Source organism: Castor canadensis, chromosome 6 (assembly GCF_047511655.1).
Source record: "Castor canadensis chromosome 6, mCasCan1.hap1v2, whole genome shotgun sequence".
NCBI lineage: Eukaryota > Metazoa > Chordata > Mammalia > Rodentia > Castoridae > Castor > Castor canadensis.
The window spans coordinates 19160638-19182249 of record NC_133391.1 but is presented as its reverse complement, the minus strand read 5'-3'; the positions used below and the strand labels follow the sequence as shown (position 1 = coordinate 19182249).

The following is a 21612-nucleotide window of genomic DNA, read 5'->3' as shown; positions in this document are numbered from 1 at the left end:
AGAAAAGACCAAACAGAATGTAACAGACATGACTGATAAGAAAATACACAGACAGAGCCTGGGGCAAGTGGAGAATGAGAAGCTTCCTCCATGTGACTCTGTGAATGAGAAGAGTCAGAGCAGAAAAATGGGAGCCAATGTATCAAAGAGAGAAAAAGCATCGGGAATCACAGAGAAGGTGACAGAACATCTGAAAAGCCTGCAATTCTCACAAGGGTGGGGATTTGGTGTGACAGTGACTCCTTCTGGATGGCAGGCTTACATTGAAGAAGAAAGCCATTTTGTCACTCCTGACACCTTGGAGAGCTGTAGCTGGGTGACATCTTGATAAGGGGCCTATTGTTTGAAACTGAGCTACTCCAGACTTGAAAACAAGGATCAACTATGGCTCAGGGATCTTGGGGACACCCTGCCATGGCATCTGGGTGGAAGACAATCTCAAGAGGAGGTCATGGAGAGAAGGAGGGTCTGATGTGAACCTGCTGGGAATTTAAGCAGCAAGGAGCTCAGTCAGTGACAGGCACAGTGGTCATGGGCCTTGTGGTGAGGATAAGCCCCAATGCCTGAGGATCACTGTGGAAACTGAGTCCTGAGCCCAGGGCTGGCAGATGGTGCCCAGGGCTGGCAGATGGTGCCTAGCCTTGGGAAGCTTCCTCCTAGCACAGTGTGGTTTGCTTCAAACAGGCCTGAGAGCTTTGGGCCTAGGTCCCACAAGTCACAATTCCCCCAGCCTCCTTCCTCCCAAAGGGTGGTCAACTACTGGACAGGTCCAGAAGCACTGAGACCAGAGGCAAAGAGCCAGGTTTCCTCTGTTCTCCCCTCAAGTGCAAAGTTCAGTGCCCTATTTGTTTCTTCCATTCTGACAGATTTGGGGGACACCCCTCAGCTTGGATGTCTCCTGCCCCTGGGGGCACAGAAAGGGGGTCTGTGGAGCAAGTGGGAACCTGTCCAACCCATGGGCTGTAAAGTCCTTGTGGCCATCAATGACTCCTGGTACACAAAGAAGGGAAGTTTCAAAAATGAAAGTAACTCTGAATCCAACAACTGACCCTTGACTGGCACCAACCTCAGTCCAACAGCAACAACCTATATACTTGGAACTACAAGAGACTCCAGCTAGTTTCCTTCTCTGGACCTGGTGCCCTCAGCAGATTGGAAAATGTCTGGCTTCTGAGCTACACTCCCAGCAAGAGGTGAGAAACTGCACCTCAACCCAGCCACTACTCAGTCCTGCCTGGACACTGAGAATATTTCATCTGAAAAACTACAGATGATTAAAACCTCTGAACAACTTGGCCTTAGATGCACAAATCCCAATGCAGAAACATAAGAAGTGTGAAAACACAAGGCAATGTGACTACTCCAAAAGTCAAGAACTCCATGGTAATGGACCCTATGAAACCCCAAAGAATTCAAAAGAATGATTATAAGAATGATCAACTAAAGTAAAGAGGATATAAATAAATGTGTGTGGATTCCACGAGAATACAAATTAGCAGCCAAATGAAATCAGGATATAAAAGAGGAATCCAATAAAGACACAGAAATCTGAGAAAATCAAATTGAAATTCAGGAAATGAAACGCTCAATATGCCAAATAAAAAAACTCAATTGAAAGCCTCACCAGCAGATTGGATCAAGTTGAATACCAGGGTAGATGAATTAGAACATGTAGATAAAGACAAAAAAAAATACAAATGGACCATATAAAAGTTCTGGTACATTCTTAAAAGACCACAGTTTGGAATCATGGACATAGAAACAAAGGAGAAGAAATAAAAGCAAAAGGTCCAGAAAATATATTCAATAAAATGGTAGGAGAAAATTTCCCAAATCTTGGGAAATAGATGATCATTACAGAACAGCAGGCTTTTAGAAAACCAGACGAGACCAGAAAGAGCCTCCATGTTGTATTATATTTAAAACATTTAGCGTATGGACCAAGGAAAGAGTGTTGAAATCTGCGAGAGCGAAGCAACACCTCATGTGCAGAGCAAACCTGTCAGCATTCACAAGAGGCTCTAAATGCCGGGGGAGCTCAGGATGGGTCCAAACCTGAAAGAACTTGGGACTCTTTGTGGGGTTTTTTTTGTTTTGTGCGGTTTTGTTTCATTTTATTTTTCCCCTTTGATGAGACAACTACAGAACAACATCTGAGGCACCATCTCCAGGATTGGAGGCTGAGGGACGAACACCAAAATTATTAAGACTGAAACTTCATTGCATTTGAACTTGGAGATTTTATACATTTATTTATTTATTTATTTATTTTTAAATTTTTATTTCTATTTTTTTATTTTTTATTTTCAATTCTATCTCAATCTCTCTAATGCCTTTTCACCTTACGGTTGATTAGTACACTGCCTCCCCTGTTTATATCTTTGAAACTTTTTTGTTTGTTTCTTTGTTTTGTTTTTTTCTACTTGTTTATTTGTATTTCCCTTTAACTTCTTTGCTTTCCATCTCCTCTCACCCTTCCATTCTAAATATCACTAGTGCTATTATTATAAGCCAGAAAATATGTAATTGCACACAGTACAGGGACAGTAACAACACCAAGGACAATGACGGGAAGACAGAAAAAACAGTGAAACCAGTTTCCCCACAGCAAAAAATTAGTACAGGAACCAGAGGGAAATGAAGAAAACAGATATTCAGACCCAGACTCCAACAAAATGAAGATAAACTCTACCAAAGAACCCAATGAAGCCCACAAGAATAATTTAAAAGAAGAAATACTAGAGGTACTCAATGAGAATTTTATAGAGATGACACTGGATAGGGTCGACCAAAATGTACAGGAGACACTCAAGAAATTCCAAGACAACAAAAATAGAGAATTTGAAAAAGCAAAAGAAGAAATAAAGGAAACCATAGAAGCACTGTATAAACACCAAAGTGAAACAGAGAACATGATTAATAAAGAGATAAATGAACTCAGGACAAAAACAGACAACATTAAAGAGGAAATGACCCAAGATATGGAAAACCTCAGAAAAAAGAATGAAACAGAATTGCAAAACAAAAAACCAGAAGACAGAATCTCAGAACTCGAAGATGAAATGGTAATTAAAGGAAAAATTGAAGAACTATTAAACAACTCAAGACCTGTGAAAAGAAAATGCAAGAACTCACTGACTCCATCAAAAGACCAAACCTGAGAATCATGGGCATCGAAGAAGGAGAAGAGGTGCAAGCAAAGTGAATGCATAATATATTCAACAAAATAATAACAGAAAATTTCCCAAATCTAGAGAAAGATATACCCATACAGATGCAAGAGGCCTCCAGGACACCAAACAGCCAGATCAAAATAGAACTACCTCATGGCATATCATCATTAAAACAAGTTCAGAAACTAGGGAAAGAATATTGAAGGCTGTAAGAGAGAAAAAACAAGTAACATACAAAGGTAAACCCATCAAAATCACAGCAGACTTCTCAACAGAAACATTAAAAGCAAGAAGAGTGTGGGGTGAGATCTTTGGGCACTGAATGAAAATAACTTCAACCCCAGGATACTCTACCCAGAAAAACTATCATTCAAAATAGATGGAGCAATAAAAGTCTTCCATGATAAGCAGAAACTAAAACAATATGTGACCACAAAGCCACCACTACAAAAGATTCTTCAAGGGATTCTGCACACAGAAAGTGAAACCCAACATAACCATGAAAGGACAGGCAGCACCAAACTACAGGAAAAGAAAAAGCAAGAAAGTAGAGAGTAACCTCAACTTAGGTACACACAATCAAACCTTCAAACAACTAAGACAACTAAATGACAGGAATCACCACATACCTATCAGTACTAACACTTAATGTTAACAGACTTAATTCACCCATCAAAAGGCACCGCTTGACAAAATGGATTAAAAAGGAAGATCCAACAATTTTTTGCTTACAGGTGACTCATCTCACTGACAGAAATAAGCATAGGCTAAGGATGAAAGGCTGGAAGAAGATTTACCAAGCCAATGGCCCCCCAAAAAAAGGCAGGAGTAGCAATACTTATCTCTGACAATGTAGACGTCAAACCTACATTGATCAAACAAGATAAAGAAGGACATTCCATACTAATAAAAGGGGAAATAGACCGAAAGGAAACAACAATATCAACCTATATGCACCCAATGTCAACACACCCAATTTCATCAAACATACCCTGAAAGACCTAAGAGCATATATAAACACCAACACAGTGTTTGTGGGAGACTTTAACACCCCATTATCATCAATAGATAGGTCATCCAAACAAAAAATCAATAAGAAATTCAAGATCTAAAATATACAACAGATCAAATGGACCTACTTGATGTCTACAGAACATTTCATCTAACTTCTACACAATATACATTCTTCTCAGCAACCCATGGAACCTTCTCCAAAAATAGATCATATCCTAGGGTACAAAGCAAGCCTCAGCAAATATGAGAAAATAGAAATTATACCATGCATACTACCTGATCACAATGCAATAAAACTAGAACTCAACAACAAAAGTAAAGACAAAAAACATGCAAACAGCTGGAAACTAAATAACTCATTACTTAACGAACAATGGGTCATTGATGAAATAAAAGAGGAAATTAAAAAGTTCCTGGAAGTCAATGAAAATGAAAACACAACCTACTAGAACCTATGGGACACAGCAAAGGCAATCCTGAAAGGAAAGTTTATAGCCATGAGTGCATATATTAAAAAGATTGAAAGATCCCAAGTCAATGACCTAATGATACATCAAAAACTCCTAGAAAAACAAGAGCAAGCAAATCCCAAAACAAATAGAAGGAGAGAAATAATAAAAATAAGGGCTGAAATCAACAAAACAGAAACCAAAAAAAAAAAAAAACATACAAAGAATTAATGAAACAAAAAGTTGGTTCTTTGAAAAAATAAACAAGATCGACAGATCCCTGGCAAACCTGACTAAAATGAGGAGAGAAAAAAACCCAAATTCATAGAATCAGGAATGCAAAAGGGGAGATAACAACAAACACCATGGAAGTCCAGGAGATCATCAGAGACTACTTCAAGAAACTATATTCAAATAAATTAAAAAATCTTACAGAAATGGACAGATTTCTAGATACATATGATCATCCAAAACTGAACCAAGAGGAAATTAATCACCTGACTAGACCTATAACACAAAATGAAATTGAAGCAGCAATCAAGAGTCTCCCCAAAAAGAAAAGTCCAGGACCTGATGGATTCTCTGCTGAATTCTATCAGACCTTTAAAGAAGAACTGACACCAACCCTCCTTAAACTGTTCCACAAAATAGAAAGGGAAGGAAAACTGCCAAAAACCTTTTATGAAGCCAGTATTACACTTATCCCAAAACCAGGCAAAGGCACCTCCAAAAAGAAGAACTAAAGGCCAATGTCCTTAATGAACATTGATGCAAAAATCCTCAACAAAATAATGGCAAACCGAATTCAAAAACACATCAAAAAGATCATTCACCACGACCAAGTAGGCTTCATCCCAGGGATGCAGGGGTGGTTCAACATACGAAAATCAATAAACGTAATAAACCACATTAACAGAAGCAAAGACAAAAACCACTTGATCATCTCAATAGATGCAGAAAAAGCCTTCGATAAGATCCAACACCATTTCATGATAAAATCTCTAAGAAAACTAGGAATAGAAGGAAAGTATCTCAACATTATAAAAGCTATATATAACAAACCTACAGCCAGCATTATACTTAATGGAGAAAAACTGAAACCATTCCTTTTAAAATCAGGAACCAGACAAGAATGCCCACTATCTCCACTCCTATTCTACATAGTACTGGAATTCCTACCCAAGCAATTAGGAAAGAAGAAGGAATAAAAGGAATACAAATAGGTAAAGAAACTGTCAAAATATCCCTATTTGCAGACGACATGATCCTATACCTTAAAGACCCAAAAAACTCTACTCAGAAGCTTCTAGACATCATCAATAGCTATAGCAAGGTAGCAGGATATAAAATCAACATAGAAAAATCATTAGCATTTCTATACACTAACAATGAGCAAACGGAAAAAGAATATATGAAAACAATTCCATTTACAATAGCCTCAAAAAAAATCAAATACCTAGGTGTAAACCTAACAAAAGATGTGAACAACTTCTACAAGGAAAACTATAAACTTCTGAAGAAAGAGATTGAGGAAGACTATAGAAAGTGGAGAGATCTCCCATGCTCATGGATTGGTAGAATCAACATAGTAAAAATGTCGATACTCCCAAAAGTAATCTACATGTTTAATGCAATTCCCATCAAAATTCCAATGACATTCATTAAAGAGATTGAAAAATCTACCGTGAAATTTATATGGAAACACAAGAGGCCACGAATAGCCAAGGCAATACTCAGTCAAAAGAACAATGCTGGAGGTATCACAATACCTGACTTCAAACTATATTACAAAGCAATAACAATAAAAACAGCATGGTACTGGCACAAAAACTGACATGAAGACCAGTGGAACAGAATAGAGGACCCAGATATGAAGCCACACAACTATAACCAACTTGTCTTTGACAAAGGAGCTAAAAATATGCAGTGGAGAAATAGCAGCCTCTTCAACAAAAACTGCTGGGAAAACTGGTTAGCAGTCTGCAAAAACTGAAACTAGATCCATGTCTATCACCCTATACCAATATTAACTCAAAATGGATCAAGGATCTTAATATCAGACCACAAACTCTAAAGTTGATACAGGAAAGAGTAGGAAATACTCTGGAATTAGTAGGTATAGGTAAGCACTTTCTCAATGGAACCCCAGCAGCACAGCAACTAAGAGACAGCATAGATAAATGGGACTTCATAAAACTAAAAAGCTTCTGTTCATCAAAAGAAATGGTCTCTAAACTGAAGAGAACACCCACAGAGTGGGAGAAAATATTTGCCAGCTACACATCAAAGGACTGATAACCAGAATATATAGGGAACTTAAAAAACTAAATTCTCCCAAAACTAATGAACCAATAAAGAAATGGGCAAGTGAACTAAACAGAACTTTCTCAAAAGAAGAAATTCAAATGGCCAAAAAACACATGAAAAAATGTTCACCATCTCTAGCAATAAAGGAAGTACAAATTAAAACCACACTAAGATTCCACCTCACCCCTGTTAGAATAGCCATTATTAGCAACACCACCAACAACAGGTGTTGGCAAGGATTTGGGGGAAAAAGGAACCCTCTTACACTGTTGGTGGGAATGTAAACTAGTACAACCACTCTGGAAAAAAATTTGGAGGCTACTTAAAAAGTTAAACATTGATCTACCATTTGATCCAGCAATACCACTCTTGGGGATATACCCAAAAGACTGTGACACAGGTTACTCCAGAGGCACTGCACACCCATGTTTATTGTGGCACTATTCACAATAGCCAAGCTATGGAAGCAGCCAAGATGCCCTACTACTGACGAATGGATCAAGAAAATGTGGTATCTATACACAATGGAATTTTATGCAGCCATGAAGAAGAATGAAATGTTATCATTTGCTGGTAAATGGATGGAACTGGAGAACATCATTCTGAGTGAGGTTAGCCTGGCTCAAAAAACCAAAAATCGTATGTTCTCCCTCATATGTGGACATTAGATCAAGGGCAAACACAACAAGGGGATTGGACTATGAGCACATGATAAAAGCGAGAGCACACAAGGGAGGGGTGAGGATAGGTAAGACACCTAAAAAATTAGCTAGCATTTGTTGCCCTTAACGCAGAGAAACTAAAGCAGATACCTTAAAAGCAACTGAGGCCAATAGGAAAAGGGGACCAGGAACTAGAGAAAAGGTTAGATCAAGAATAATTAACCTAGAAGGTAACACACATGCACAGGAAATTAATGTGAGTCAACTCCCAGTATAGCTGTCCTTAGCTCAACTAGCAAAAACCCTTGCTCCTTCCTATTATTGCTTATAGTCTCTCTTCTTCAAAATTAGAGATAAGGGCAAAATAGTTTCTGCCAGGTATCGAGGGGGTGGGGAGGTTGGGGAGGGGGCAGGGTGAGTTGTAAGGGAGGGGGTGGGGCGGGAGGAGAAATGACCCAAGCATTGTATGCACATATGAATAATAAAAAATAAAGAAAGAAAGAAGAAAAAAAAGTCTTACCATAAAAATGAAAATAAATAAATAAATAATTTTGACAACTGAGGTGAACAAATTCCTTGAAATACACAAACAACCCAACTTCACTCAAGAAGAAACAGATAAACAGAATAGCCTGATATCACTATTATTATTACTGTAATGGTGGGACTGGGGTTTGAACTCAGGGACTTATGCTTGTCAGGGGTGCTCTACCACTTGAGCTACACTCCCTGCCCTTTTTAACTTTAGTTATTTTTTGTATAAGTTCTCACTTTTTTGCCTAGGGCTGGTCTTGGACTGCGATCCTCCTGCCTATGCCTCCCTCATAGCTGGGGTTACATCTTGTGTCACAATGCCTGGCTTATTTGTGGAGATGTGTCTCGATAATTTTTTGCCAGGGGCTAGCCTCAAACTGTGATTCTTTCAATCTATGCTCCTGAGGAGCTGGAATTACAGGTAGTGCCACCACAACTGGATCAGATATGTATTTAAAAATAGAATTTAGCTAGGTGCTCGTAGCTCATGCCTGTAATCCTAGCTACTCAGGAGGCAGAGATCAGGAAGACTGCAATTTGAAGCAAGCACAAGCAAATAGTTCTCCAACTCTACCTTGAAAATACCAGACACAAAAAAAGGATGGTGGAGTGGCTAATGTGGTAGAGTGCCTGCCTAGCAAGCATAAGACCCTGAGTTCAAATCCCAGTACTACCCAAAAGAAAGAACTTATAATTTAAAAAACTTTCCCACAAAGAAACTCCAGACTCACTGACCAGTTCCATAAAACAGCATTCCTGTACAAAAACTCTCATAGAAAATGAAAGAGAGAATTCCAAAAGGTGAGCTCTACCCTGATGCCAGGCAAAGACAGGAAAAGACCAGTATTCCTTACCAAGCTAGACACACAGTGTGAAACAAAAGCTTAGTAAACTGAATTTAAGAATGTATTAAAAAGGATAAACATGACTAAGTAGGGTTGATTCCAGGAGAGCAATGTTGTTTTAAGATTTGCGAAGAATTTGGCAAAACCCAGCAGCCATGGGTAGCATGCATTGTGGAAGGTCAGAGTTCTGAATGGCAATCTTGTTCCTCCATGTTGTGTCCAGTCCCTCAAAGTGAAGTCCAAAGTCTTCAACCTGGATGCCAAGGCTCCCTGTGACTTCTCCCCTACTGTCACCAACAGCCCCATGACACCTCTTCACGCCCTGCTCAGTGTAGACACAGGGTAGGGCTCTTGTCTTCACATTAGCTTTTCTGCTCTGCCTCCTTATTTGTGCTGTTCTGGGCTCCAGGCCGGTGGTTCTCAACTCTGTCTGTGTATTACAATCACTCTGGGATTCAAAAATCGCAAGTGACATATTCCTAATCACTACCAGAGATTCTGATTCAAGTAGTCTGAGGTGATGTCAGCAGGGCATTGAAAGTCCCAGGTGATCCTATTTGGTATTGAAAACTAGTGTCTAGCATGTCCTCACAGACTCCAAATTTGCATATCCCAAAGTAACCACCTCCTTCTCAAAGTCCCGGATCATCCCAGGTGGGAAGCAAGCTCACCTCTGAACACCTTGGTGTCTCACTGCCCTTCTCTTAAGCCTCATCTGCAGGTCTCTCCCGACTTGAGTATAAAATCACACTCAAGTCTTTTCAAAAGTTTTTGTCCCAAATATTTCATCATGGTAGGTTTTGAGTGATTGATTTGATGAAGTGTTTTTATTGGTGGAACAAGCACTTAGGTTTTGTCCATTACCAATGAAATGGCAATAGGACCCAAGTGCATGATTTTAGGAGACCTGGCACTAAGAGAAACAATCCTTTATGTCTGACACCGACCTCTGCAACCAGCTTCTTGTGTTTACTGATACTTCACAATTCATCTTTGTTCACGTAACCAGTAAAGTGGGATCAAGGGACTGACTAGAAGAGCCCTTTGCTTTCATTCCTACCAGCAACTTTCTTCCTGATCAATTCTTTTTCCATAGATATTGACGACCATTAAAAAATTGATCATTGAGGTACACATTCATGTCTCTCCCTCTGTCTTGAATTAAAGCCCATGAATAATTGACTTGACTCTATTTGTAGAGATGTATAGCAGTGGGTTTTTTGGGGGGTTTGAAGGATTAAAATTTCTTGCTTGGCTCCCCAGAAAGTTTTATCAACTGCTTTTAATCGCTCTGAACATGAAACAGTTATATTTCATTGAATTGCTTGGGATTTTAGATAAAATTACAGATCCAATAATAGATTGGAACTCTATTTTCTTCTGTCACTAGTCCTACCACAGCAAAGGGTATTAAACATTCAGATACAACGTGTACCTGGATATGGACTGGCCAACTTCTTCAAGAATCATTGAAAAGTGTTTGCAAGTCTCCTGCACATGGGATGAGCGTGAGATAAGCTTCTTTGAGTCACCAAACAAAGAAAGGAAATAGTCCTCTCCTTCTCCAGCTACATGTGTCTCAGGGTCCTGGCTCAACAGTGTCTGTGTCTTTGGACCTTTCAAAAAAATGAAAGAGAGAAGCAGATGAGAGAAAGGTAAATACATAAACATGGAAGGGACTCAAGGACTTTGGTGTCATTCCAACTTCTACCAAACAGTATTTCTTTTTATATTTTCTTGAACTGTCAAACTCAAGGAAAACTAAAAGCTGTAAATAAAAGTCTATAAAATAACCTGTAGGTGAGTATTTTCAGTGACATCCTCAATTCCTGGAGATAATGTCAGCCATCTCTGACTACCAATTGTATCGTCAGCATCAAGACTATTCAACTCATTTGTGTTAGGAGTATCAGCTTTTGAGTAGGTAAAACACTTGTGCCTGTTGAATGTGGATGTTATATACAAACACAACCTTATTCTATTTCACATGCTACACTCCCCAACTATGACACACAAATTAAAGCTTCAACTGAGTCCTTGTCACCAATGGTATCTTTATTATAAAGAGTGAGTGCTGCTTAATCTTAAGATTCTAGTATGCTCTTAGAAGTTTGCTCTTTTTGAAATCCTTACTACTAAGACTCAAATACAAAATATGTTTTGCAATTTTGTGCAGAAAACCATGCTGGATATTCTAATAATGTATTAGCAAAGAGAGGACACCTCCAGGTGAAATGGAAAAAACCCCATATCTTGCCTTTCGATAGGTCTGCCATTGTACCCCAGTTACCAAGCCAAGGGGTTCAGACTTCCTGAACATGAAATAGAAAACTCCTGTGTGGGGATAAAAGGAACGGTGATGACACAAGTGTCTAGCACAACGTTAAGTACTCAGCTGGCATGCAAACATGATAGCTATTATTATAGCACAAGCGCTTTGGTTAATGTGACCTTGGTCCAAAGTCCTTGGGGGATTAGCAAATCAAGGCAAGATGGAAGACAGTAATGAATAAAATCATAGCTTTTTGCTTTTATTTTTATTGTTGCTGGGGTTAAACCCAGGGCCTCAAGCATGCTAAGTGCCTGTTCTCTCACTAAGCGACCTCCTCCAGTCTGTAATTATAAAGAGAACTCCTCAAGGCATTTTGTGGAGAAGAAACACAGGAAGTAAATTAATTCATTCCCAGCTGAGCAAGCATAATTTCATCCTCACCTTCCTTTGGGGAAGGATAACAGGTGTACCCTTCTTTGCTCACCTGGAGGGATAAAAGCCTGTGTTACCAGAGGACCAAAACTACTAACCTTGCTCCCAGTTGTTAGTTCATCTAGAAAAACAGATGACAGTGAACCAGATGTCACAAGTCTCTGTGGACCCAGACATCTGTCTACAGTAGTAGAATCTGCAGGAGCTGAAGGAGGCGATAATCCCAGGCTATCTCTCTCTCTTCATGAAGAGAAGCCACCGTGTTTTCCTTCCCTCCATGACTAGGAGCCCTTACAGTTTAACCAAATATAGAGCATCTGTTGTGGTGATAAACAGTGTCCCATGATGGGACCATCTTTCCTTCTTGACCTAAATTCATATTTGCGTCTTTTAAGCATAGAGGTTTTGGCTATTGCTAAAGGCCGTTGGTAAATTTATCTTAGTCACACAAATAATGAAACAGGGAATATGAGTATCATTGTAGTAAACAAAACCACGTATAACACTGTGTCAAAGATTTAGGAAAATGCCAGAAACCTAATTAAACGTAAATGGGAAGCAAAAAAAAAAAATGACCAAAAGGTAGAAATGGAGGCGTCAGACAAATGTGGGAGTGTTTGTGCTAACAGCTTGAAAACCTGGTAGTTGATGGCTAATGGAAACACAGAACCCAAATCTAGACTATTCTAAAAGGCGCTTACAGGTATGTTAAGATTCACCACGGGTTTTTACTGAGTACTCACTCCGTGCTAGCTGATTTTCATCCATATCCACCTAATCCTCACAATAACTTTGTGAAGTTGGTATTTTAATCCCATTCTCAAGTTGTAGGAAATGAGACCCGGGGATGCTAAATATTTTTCCTGATGTCTCGCATTGTAGAGGACAGTTAGTTGGTCCTGTGTTTTTAGGGACTGTGACATTTTCTATAAACCATGGAAGCTCCCTGCACTGGGAGGAACAGAGCCTGCAGTGGGGACTGCTAAGTGCAGGTGGACGGCTGTCAAAGCTGTCCTGTTCTTTGCATTTCCCTTGCCTCCAAGCTTGCTCTATTGTTTTCCTCTTTCCCCCTGCCATTTTGTTACCTACTTGATATTTCCTCTTTTTATCCATTAAGTCAACTTGAGCTAAGACTCCTAAAGACATAACATACTCAAGATGTTCCTGAACCTTAAGGTGGCATTCAGAGGAATATTACTTCAGCAATTCCACAGCTCAGTCAACCACACGTTAGTCATTGGGATGATGGATTTTGGGACATGCGTTTAACCTGATCTGAATTTAAGACTCTGGTTCTAGAATCAGTGATGATCATTGCCCAGTTACTCTGCATAAGACACTGAGAAGTTAGCATTATTGGGTACAAATAACAAAGCATCATTCTGGCTATGTGGCACAAAACGAATCTATTGAAATACACACTTAAAAACAGTCTAAAAATATTTACCCAAGCTCCCGTCTGCTCGGAAACTGCTCAACCCCGTTGTTTTGGAATTCCCTGGCCCCAGTGTCGACCAGGTCATCCTGCTAATCCGAGGACTGCTAGACAGATTGCCGCTGGGAGACGCACCATGGGATAACGTTGGTGACCATTCCAGTGTCGTGGCATCTGAATCGGTCGACTTTGGGAAGAAATGTACCAACGACGGCATTGTAGGAGAAGCGTCAGGTTTGCCTTCTCTTCTGTGTACAGAAGTTATTGGCATAAAGTAAGGAAGTCAAAATGGCTCTGAATCAAGAAGCATGTTGTTGCAAGAACTCAGAGCTCTGCTTTCTGAAGGAATTATGCATCTAACGATCTGTTAGCATACTTTTTATTACTTTATTTTTCTATTTAAAATCAATAAATTCCTATTGAAGATAGGAATTTTGAAAATCCAGAAAAGTAAAAAAAAGAAAGAAAAAGAATAACCACCCAGAGATTTCACCATTTTATTCCAGGCTTCTTAACACCTTTTTTCTCAAAATTGAGGTTCTATAAACCTTTTATTTTCCACTTTTATCACTTATTATATATTTTCTCTTTCCATTAACATAAAAGATCATAATTCCTGTTTAATACATCATTGCTCACTATACCTTTCCCTTAGTTCCTGTTGTTTCTTAACTGATTTCCCAATAATTACAAACGTTCTATTGTTAATATCTGCTTTGAAATACACACTCTGCATGTGTGTGAGTGTGTTTAATGTTCAAACTGAACCAAAATCCTGGGGTTAAAACTCTTCATTGCTCTGAAAAACTGTTCAATGTCAAGATCAGCCATGCCTTTCTGGTGTCCGCATGCCTATCTACTGTAAATCAGGACTAAGTCTTGTGATTCCATGGGTCCTCTTGTGTCCTGGCTAGGATGAGGTGGACATCCTTCCACCATGATGTTTATGCCTTGCCATGGTCCTAAAAGCAATGGAGTCAGCTGACCATGGGCTGAAACCTCTGAAACCATGAGCTAAGTTAATCTTTCCTCCTTTAAATTGGTTTTCTCAGGTATTTGCAGTGACAAAGGGTCTGACCAACACAACCTATATGGCTACTTTAGCCAGTCTCCAGTTGGGTTTGTTTCCTTGTTATAGCTTCCATGAAGGAATGCAAGCTTGGAACATCTCCTCCACCATCTTGCTGATGTCATCCTCTCAGTGCCAAGAGGCATGCACAATCATTTTGCCCTTCAACTTGGAAGTTCCCTTGCCAAAAACCTTTTATCTGGAGAACTTTTATTCAAAACCAGACTTGTCTAAATGTATCTCTCAGGAAGCTCAGCCATGTCAGGCAAATTAAAAAAAAAATAAGAAGTATTGGCTCTGAAAATTGCTTTTTTTTACTAGCCCAGGGCTTAGTGAGCTGGAGAGCTTGCCACTCATATTTGCAGAAAAACCCAAACCCCTAAGACGCATCATGATCATGGTGATGAAGAGGCAGACTGTGAGGTCACAGATACATCATCGCTGTCAGGCCTGAGACAGGATCCTGTGGCACAACTGCACCCCACTGTCCAGAATAAGCAGAAAAGTACTTTTCTGTCTCAATATTCCTCACATCTGGGTTTCATTACACACTGGCCACATCTTTCCAGCTCATTTTGTGAGCTCCTAATTTTTTCCTTCAGCAAAACAATAGCATTTCCAAATAAATTTAATCCCACAAAAGATTCCCAGAAGCCTTTGCAAAGTTGCAATCAGAGAACTCTGGCCCAGGAACACAGGATATTCTTATGTTTGTAGTTATAAAAGAAATATCTGATGGCTGAACACATCTTGGGAAAAGCTGGAACGTTTCAACAACGGATCTGTGTGATCCAGCCTGTCTCCTTCTGGCTTATTTGGCTCTTTTTGGAAGACGAGAGCCTGTTTTTAGTACTTAGTGGAGAGTCTTTCTCTTTAGCACATAAAATTTTCCAGACCCTCTCTTGGTATAATTGAGAGGCACTACACCAGAGACAATGACAGGAGCTCTAGCCCAGCAACTCAAGGTCACACTGATAGACACTGACCTGTTGACAACTATCATTTCTCACCTCTAAAAGAATATTAAACAACCGGCTTGGATGGGAAGGTAACATGGGACATGTAGATCCAAAGTAGCACATAGTTTAAAATTATGAATATTCAACCACACAATTCATTTTTGGAAAACCTGTGTTATTGCTTTAGCTGATAGAATGATTTATATTAGTAAAAATAAAGCTGTAGCTAGGTGCCAGTGGTTCACGTCTGTAATCCTAGCTACTTAGGAGGCAGATATCAGGAAGATCGCAGTTCAAAGCCAGCCTAGGCAAATAGTTCATAAGACCCGATCTCATAAAAACCCATCACAGAAAAAGGGCTGATGGAATGGCTCAAGGTGTAGGCCCTGAGTTCAAACCTCAGTACCATAAAAAAAAAAAAGAAAAAGAAAACACTGTAATTTTACATAACATCCTCATAAACATTTCCAAAAACAAATTCTAGTTATTTTTGGTCCCAGATTAGTCAAGTGATTTTAAAGAAGTTATATACCCATGGCCTTAACCCATCAAATAGGAACTTTGGAAATCTTACATTACTCAGGGTGAATTTTTATATTACTGTAGGGCTGGAACCTTATAAACCATGGGTTGGGGAAATAGTCCTGTGTAATTCATTCTTTTTAGTAAATGTGTGGGTTAGATCCTGGTCCCAGCCACTTCCCAGGATGTTTTTAGGTAAATAGGGCAGGCCCCCCATTGCCATCCCTCTAAGCTCAGGCTCTGTTCCCCACTCTGCCATCCGTACTGCTCTGGTTTCTGCGTCATGTCATCCTGCGTGGGGATTTCAGTCTTCAGGGCCTCGGGAGCTTCCTGCGTGTCTGGTGGGTCTTTCATCTTGGCTGGGAGAGAAGTCTCTTTTCTTTCCTAGGTAAACAGAGCACAACATTAAGCAATGGTAAGGATGAAGCCCAAGAAGAACTTCCTTGTAAAGTGACCTCACCCCTTAAGTCGGCTGTCTTCAGTTTAGCAGATATAAAGGTTTCTCTGCCATGCTGGTGCTAGGAACAGAATTCTGTGGGCATGTAAGCTCTGACATAGCTGACACTGGCTAAGGTTGAGACAAACTCTGCTGAAGGTACAGAGCAGCTCAGAGGGAGGGCAGTGACCCCGCAAGGCCACCTCTGTGAGTAGCTCTGTCACTCTGGCCCACCTCGCCTTAGCACTGTGAGGTAATTCTCCATGGTGACAAGGTTCCAGACTTGGAACCCTACTGCTGATGCTGCACCTGCTTGCTGGCAGCAGGCATTGGATGATGAAACTTGCTTGTAGGAGAGCCACATCTCCTACCAGACAGACTTTCATACCAAAATGTCTAATAACCTATTTTGGACTTTTGAGGGTTAAGGTCAATGTATAAATATTGTGAGAATTTATGACACTTTCCTTCTTTCTTCCCTCCCTCCCTCCCTCCCTCCCTCCTTTTCCTTTTCTCCCTCTCCCTCTCCTTTGCATACACTCTCTCTCTCTTTCTCTGACACACACACACAAACACGTTCTTTGAAGACCACAGCTAGGCCTCAGGAATAGAAAACATATCATTTCAACTACTGGTTAAAGTAGCAAAATTAAAGCCACAAAACCTAAGGTCTTCTAGTTCCATCATCAGCCTGATTTGGAAGAAATGACTTCAGTTCCCACCCTACACCGAATGATTCATGATCAGGATGTGGTGAAAATGAATTAGTGGATCTGAAGGGACATGACAGTAGTCAGAAAGATTTATTAACAATGATGACTACCGGGAAGCAAATTCACTCAAGTATTTCCTGCACCAGGAATTAATTAATCTTTCTTTAAAAAATAATGAAAATATATGTTCCAATCTTGATTTGAAAACAGCTTCCATCTTGGAATGACAGTATTTAGGTAGAAAGACAATGAACAAACACGGTTTTAAGGAGTTGAGAAACAGGCAAGACTATCCTAAGAAGGCAAGCTGGGGAGTGAGTATTTGAAGCCATTTTCTCTGTCTCAGAGATGAAGTTCAGTTACAGGCAAATTACATGAAAATAGCATCAGATTTGCGCATTACACTTAGGTTTAGAAAAGAATTAAAAATAGATTTGTAATTTCCTGCCACTATTTTCACTACCTGGTTGGAACGGTTTCCCAGCTGTTAAAATTTTTCTGCTTGAACTACATATGTTAGCTTGAAGTCATTATGACCCGATTTGTTTTATCAGAGAATCTAGCCGCAGATTCTGACAGTTTAGAGGAAGAGAGTCTGCTGACTGAGAAAAGCTTTCGATCTGTGAGTTTTAATATTCATTCTCCACACAGGGTGTTTTCCTTCTTCTTTTTCTCAAATTACCATGCATCTGCAACAAAGCAATTTCTTCTTTTGCTGCCAAGCTCACCCAGTGGCTTTCAATCGAGACAAAGCGGCCACAGAGGGTGTTTTGTTCATACGACAGGACATTGATGATAGTCAGAAAGATCAGGGAGGAGCCATGGACATTAGTGGGCAGGAGCTGGAAATACGAGGCTTTCTGCAATTTGGCAGAAAAAAATTACTTGGTGAACAATTTCCTCACATACCACTTGACTTGCCAGACTTTCATACTGGTGGGAAACAGGTTGTAAGTGTTGAGTCTAAAGTCTAGCTTTATAACTACATGTAAATATTACATACAAATACAAAATGTTTTGCATGCTTTTAATAAAAACCAAAAAGTCCAGGAAATAACCTGTATTATTATTATCTGGCCATACTAGGGTTTGAGCTTGGAGCCTTGGGCTTGCTAGGCAGGCGCTCTACCACTTGAGCCACACCCTCAGCCCCTTTTGGCTTTAGTTATTTTTCAGGTAGGGTCTCATGTTTTTGCCCAGGATCAGCCTTGGCCAGCAATCTCTGACCTCTACCTCCTGTGTAGCTGAGGTTACATGCACCCACCATCACATCCTGGTTATTTGTTGAGATGAGGTCTCACTAACTTCTTGCCCTGCCTCTTAAATAGCTGGTATTTGAGGTGTGAGCCACTGTGCCCAGCCCTTTATTCATGATTTAAATTGAGGAAAGATTGCATATTGATTTGCTGAAACCTTTTCCAAGAGTTGCTTACCCATTTGGAAAAGTTACCTCATCCCTGGCAATGCCGCATGGGAAATCCACATGGTCAATGTAACAAGTAATCACAGTGATAGCAACACCGGCAACAGCCACAAAAACCTGACTCCAGGAATCCTGTAGCTGGGATGCAACACGGGACAGAAGAGCGTGCCCAGAGATTACAAGATTGAAAAGACAGCTGTTGTGTTTTGTGGATAAAACTTATTCTACTCCAAACAAACTTAAAAATATATGACACATTGGAAATTGAAGCACACTAGGCATTTAATGATATTAAGGAATAAATTTATTAAGGAATAAATTAACTCCTCCTCCCCTGCTCCGTCTCTCTCCTCTCCTCCTCCTCCTCCTCCTCATTACTTTGCTGGTACTACAATTTGAACTCAGGGCCTCACGCTTTTTGGACAAGTGCTGTACCACTTGATCAAAGCCCCCAGCCCTTTTTGCTTTAGTTACTTTTTGAATAGGATTTCCCGTTTATGCCTGGGTTGGCCTGAACTACTGTCTTCCTGTTTGTGCTTCCCCTGTAGCTGGGAATGACAGGCATGCACCTCCACACCTGGCTTTTATTGGTTGATATGGGGTCTTGCAAACTTTTGGCCTGGGCTGGCTCTGAGCCATGATCCTCCCAATCTTTGCCTCCCAAGTTAGCTGGAATCACAGGCATGGATTGCCGCACCTGGCCTGGCCCTGCTGCTCCTGCAGTGCAGTGATGTTACTACAGCTCTTCCACTGTGGCTGTGGAAGAGGGAGCTCCCTCTTTCTGTGTGAGAAGAAGGGATTTCGGAGAGACGACATGCCTCCTCCAAGGCTGTTCACAGGAAACGGCAGAGCCATCACTATACTCACTCTTGCTCTTTTAATTCCTGCCCATCACCTTCCTAACTCCCCTGTGGACGTCCCTATCACTCACACACACCTGAAGCAGCTTTAATCTGGTTCTTTCCTTCTCTTTGTTCTCAAATCATTCATTTGCCTGGCTTCCTGGCCCTGTGTCAGTTCTCTCTGGCCTTATCCCATCTTGGAAAAGTACCAGTTCTGCACAGAAAATTGAACCCTCATAAGAGTAGACACAGATTGAAATAAGACAACGAAAACTGAGTTTCATGTCATGAGCTTTTTTACTGCCATTAACCAAAATTAGAAATGGAAAAATTCCATAGTCTGCAATTTCAAAAACAGACAAAATGCAACTTTGAACCAGCTGGAGAGCACAGAGGGCTGGCGTTCTACACTGTAGTCCTCTGTCTCCACATACGGAGAGCATTTGCACAGCAGGGGAGTTTTTATTAAATTGAAAATAGAAACAAAATGTCTTGTGTAAATGAAGACTGTGTAGAGAATTCTTCTTCCCTCTCTGACTGTGGGGAATGAGTTCCATGAGGCTGAGGTTTACTGTATAAAACGTACGTGATGACTCGTCTCATTATCTAAGGCACAAAGAGTTTCATATTTGCACCTGAAGAGAGTATACATTCCCCCATAAGTACCTTGCTAGTTGAGTCATTCCTTCCACACACATTTTTCTAAGATGGGGCAACTTGTTCAGGGGACAGACATTCAGAACACTTGATCTTACCAGCAGAACTCCGTATTCTTTGTAGGATATCTTTAAAAATCAGTATATTTGATATCACCTGTGCGCTGTTTTTATACGTTTTTGCTAGCAAAAGGAAATCTATCTTATGTCATTTGTATACCATAAACTCATAACTACCAGCCTATGTGTCTTAAAATGAAGCACGAACACACTGTTCAACTCAAGCCAATGGTTGCCGTTGAGTTTTTCCACCCATATTAACTTGCAATTTTGTTTCCTTCTGTTTTCTGCTGGTAACCTCTAGCAGAAAAGTTGGATCTGGAGCCAAAGACTTGCAAAAAATTATTGGAGAAAATTTTGAATTAAGAAAATTCTACCCAGTAACTTCTTTATCTTTTTTGCATACAGGACAAAGGTGGTCATCATTCAATGTCATGGCTGCATGTTGACCCTCTGAATGGGACACTACCCCACAGGAGCACTGGTTAAAATACGTAAGAACATTATCCTGAGTGACAAGCACTGGATTTAAGGAGTGAGAACAAGTTATTAGAAGCCTGAACACGAGAGTTCCTGATGGCTTCAGCACAGGTATAAGACTGTAGAGAGCAGCCAACCCCAGTGTGGACACACCTGGGCAGGGAGTGGCCACAACCCCGTGTTCCTTTCCCCCCTGGTTGCTACACACACAAAATCTAATGTTGTACTGTTAGCAATATTCATTATTGATGACAAATATATGGGCCATCGATGGGTCAGTTCACTAGAGGGGATCAGCATCCTTGTGAAACTCCACAATTCTGTCTACAAATGAATCTATTGTACTTATTCTGATAACTTGAAGTGTAGACGACTTCAAGCTGTAAACAGAAAGTTTTACCCACATGGATAAGCAGGAGAATATAAGACATGGTGAGAACCCTAAGAATACTGAGGACCCTTGGCTTTTGCAAGAAATGAGCACTCTAGTCTTCACTAGCCACGGAAAAGAGCACACGTATGGCTAACATACCATCTGAAATTAACTCAGTGCTTGTGTTGCTTGTTCAAATTCACATGTGAGAAATAGGTGGCAAAGCAGCCAATAGGGGCTGATTCGCAATAGAAGGACAAGCTCAATGCTTATATTTGTATGAAATTTTCTTTAGCTGTTCTATTATTCTTAACTGCTTTATTGTTGTTCTATGTTTGTTTTTTTTGTTTTCCCTTAGTTTTCTGAATAAACGCTTTCATGCATCCAAGTCAGCCATCCTTGAAAGTGAATAAATGCCACACACATTGAATTTCCTACTCATGCCCACTGACTATCCTGCACATTACCTCACCTCACCCCTGTAGTTATGCATTACATTTTCCTTGACACATGAAGGAATTGGCCCAGTTGAAGACAGCCTTTGCACGGTCTGGAGCAGCCAGGGCCCCACTTCTCCAGAGTGGCACCAGACAAGGTCATAAAGGTCATCCACGCTTGTCTTGCCAGGAGTGAAGATTTCCTACAATGGTGGAGGCCATGACTGGACCAAGGCCTCTAAAGCAGGAGCCATTCTTCAACAGCTCTGGTTACTGTGCCCCCGAATGCTGGAGCACTCTTTTTCTGCACAGTCGAGGCTGCCAGGCTCAAGGGAAGGGTCTGTCAAATGACCCAGGCCCCCCCAGCTTCAGTCAGTCACAGAAAAGAATTAACAAAGGCTCAGTTAACTGTCGACACATCTAGCATGCTCAACAGTATTTAACAGTGCTTAACCCTGACAAAGCACCTAGGAAGAATTGGGTCCTGACCTGTCTCATAGCCAGTGTTGGGACATTAAT

General features: G+C 40.4%; 1 protein-coding gene across 1 annotated transcript in view; it reads right to left on the bottom strand.

Moving 5' to 3' along the window:
- The window catches only part of Lmntd1 (lamin tail domain containing 1), a 136012-nt gene that overhangs the window by 17419 nt on the left and 96981 nt on the right, over positions 1-21612 (bottom strand). Inside the window, exons 2-4 of the mRNA XM_074077827.1 lie at positions 15939-16057; positions 13136-13371; positions 10420-10600 (exon numbers count right to left, since the gene is read on the bottom strand). Coding sequence (XP_073933928.1) covers positions 10420-10600; positions 13136-13371; positions 15939-16027 — 506 coding nt within the window. The 5' untranslated portion in view covers positions 16028-16057. The remainder of the gene's footprint in view (positions 1-10419; positions 10601-13135; positions 13372-15938; positions 16058-21612) is intronic.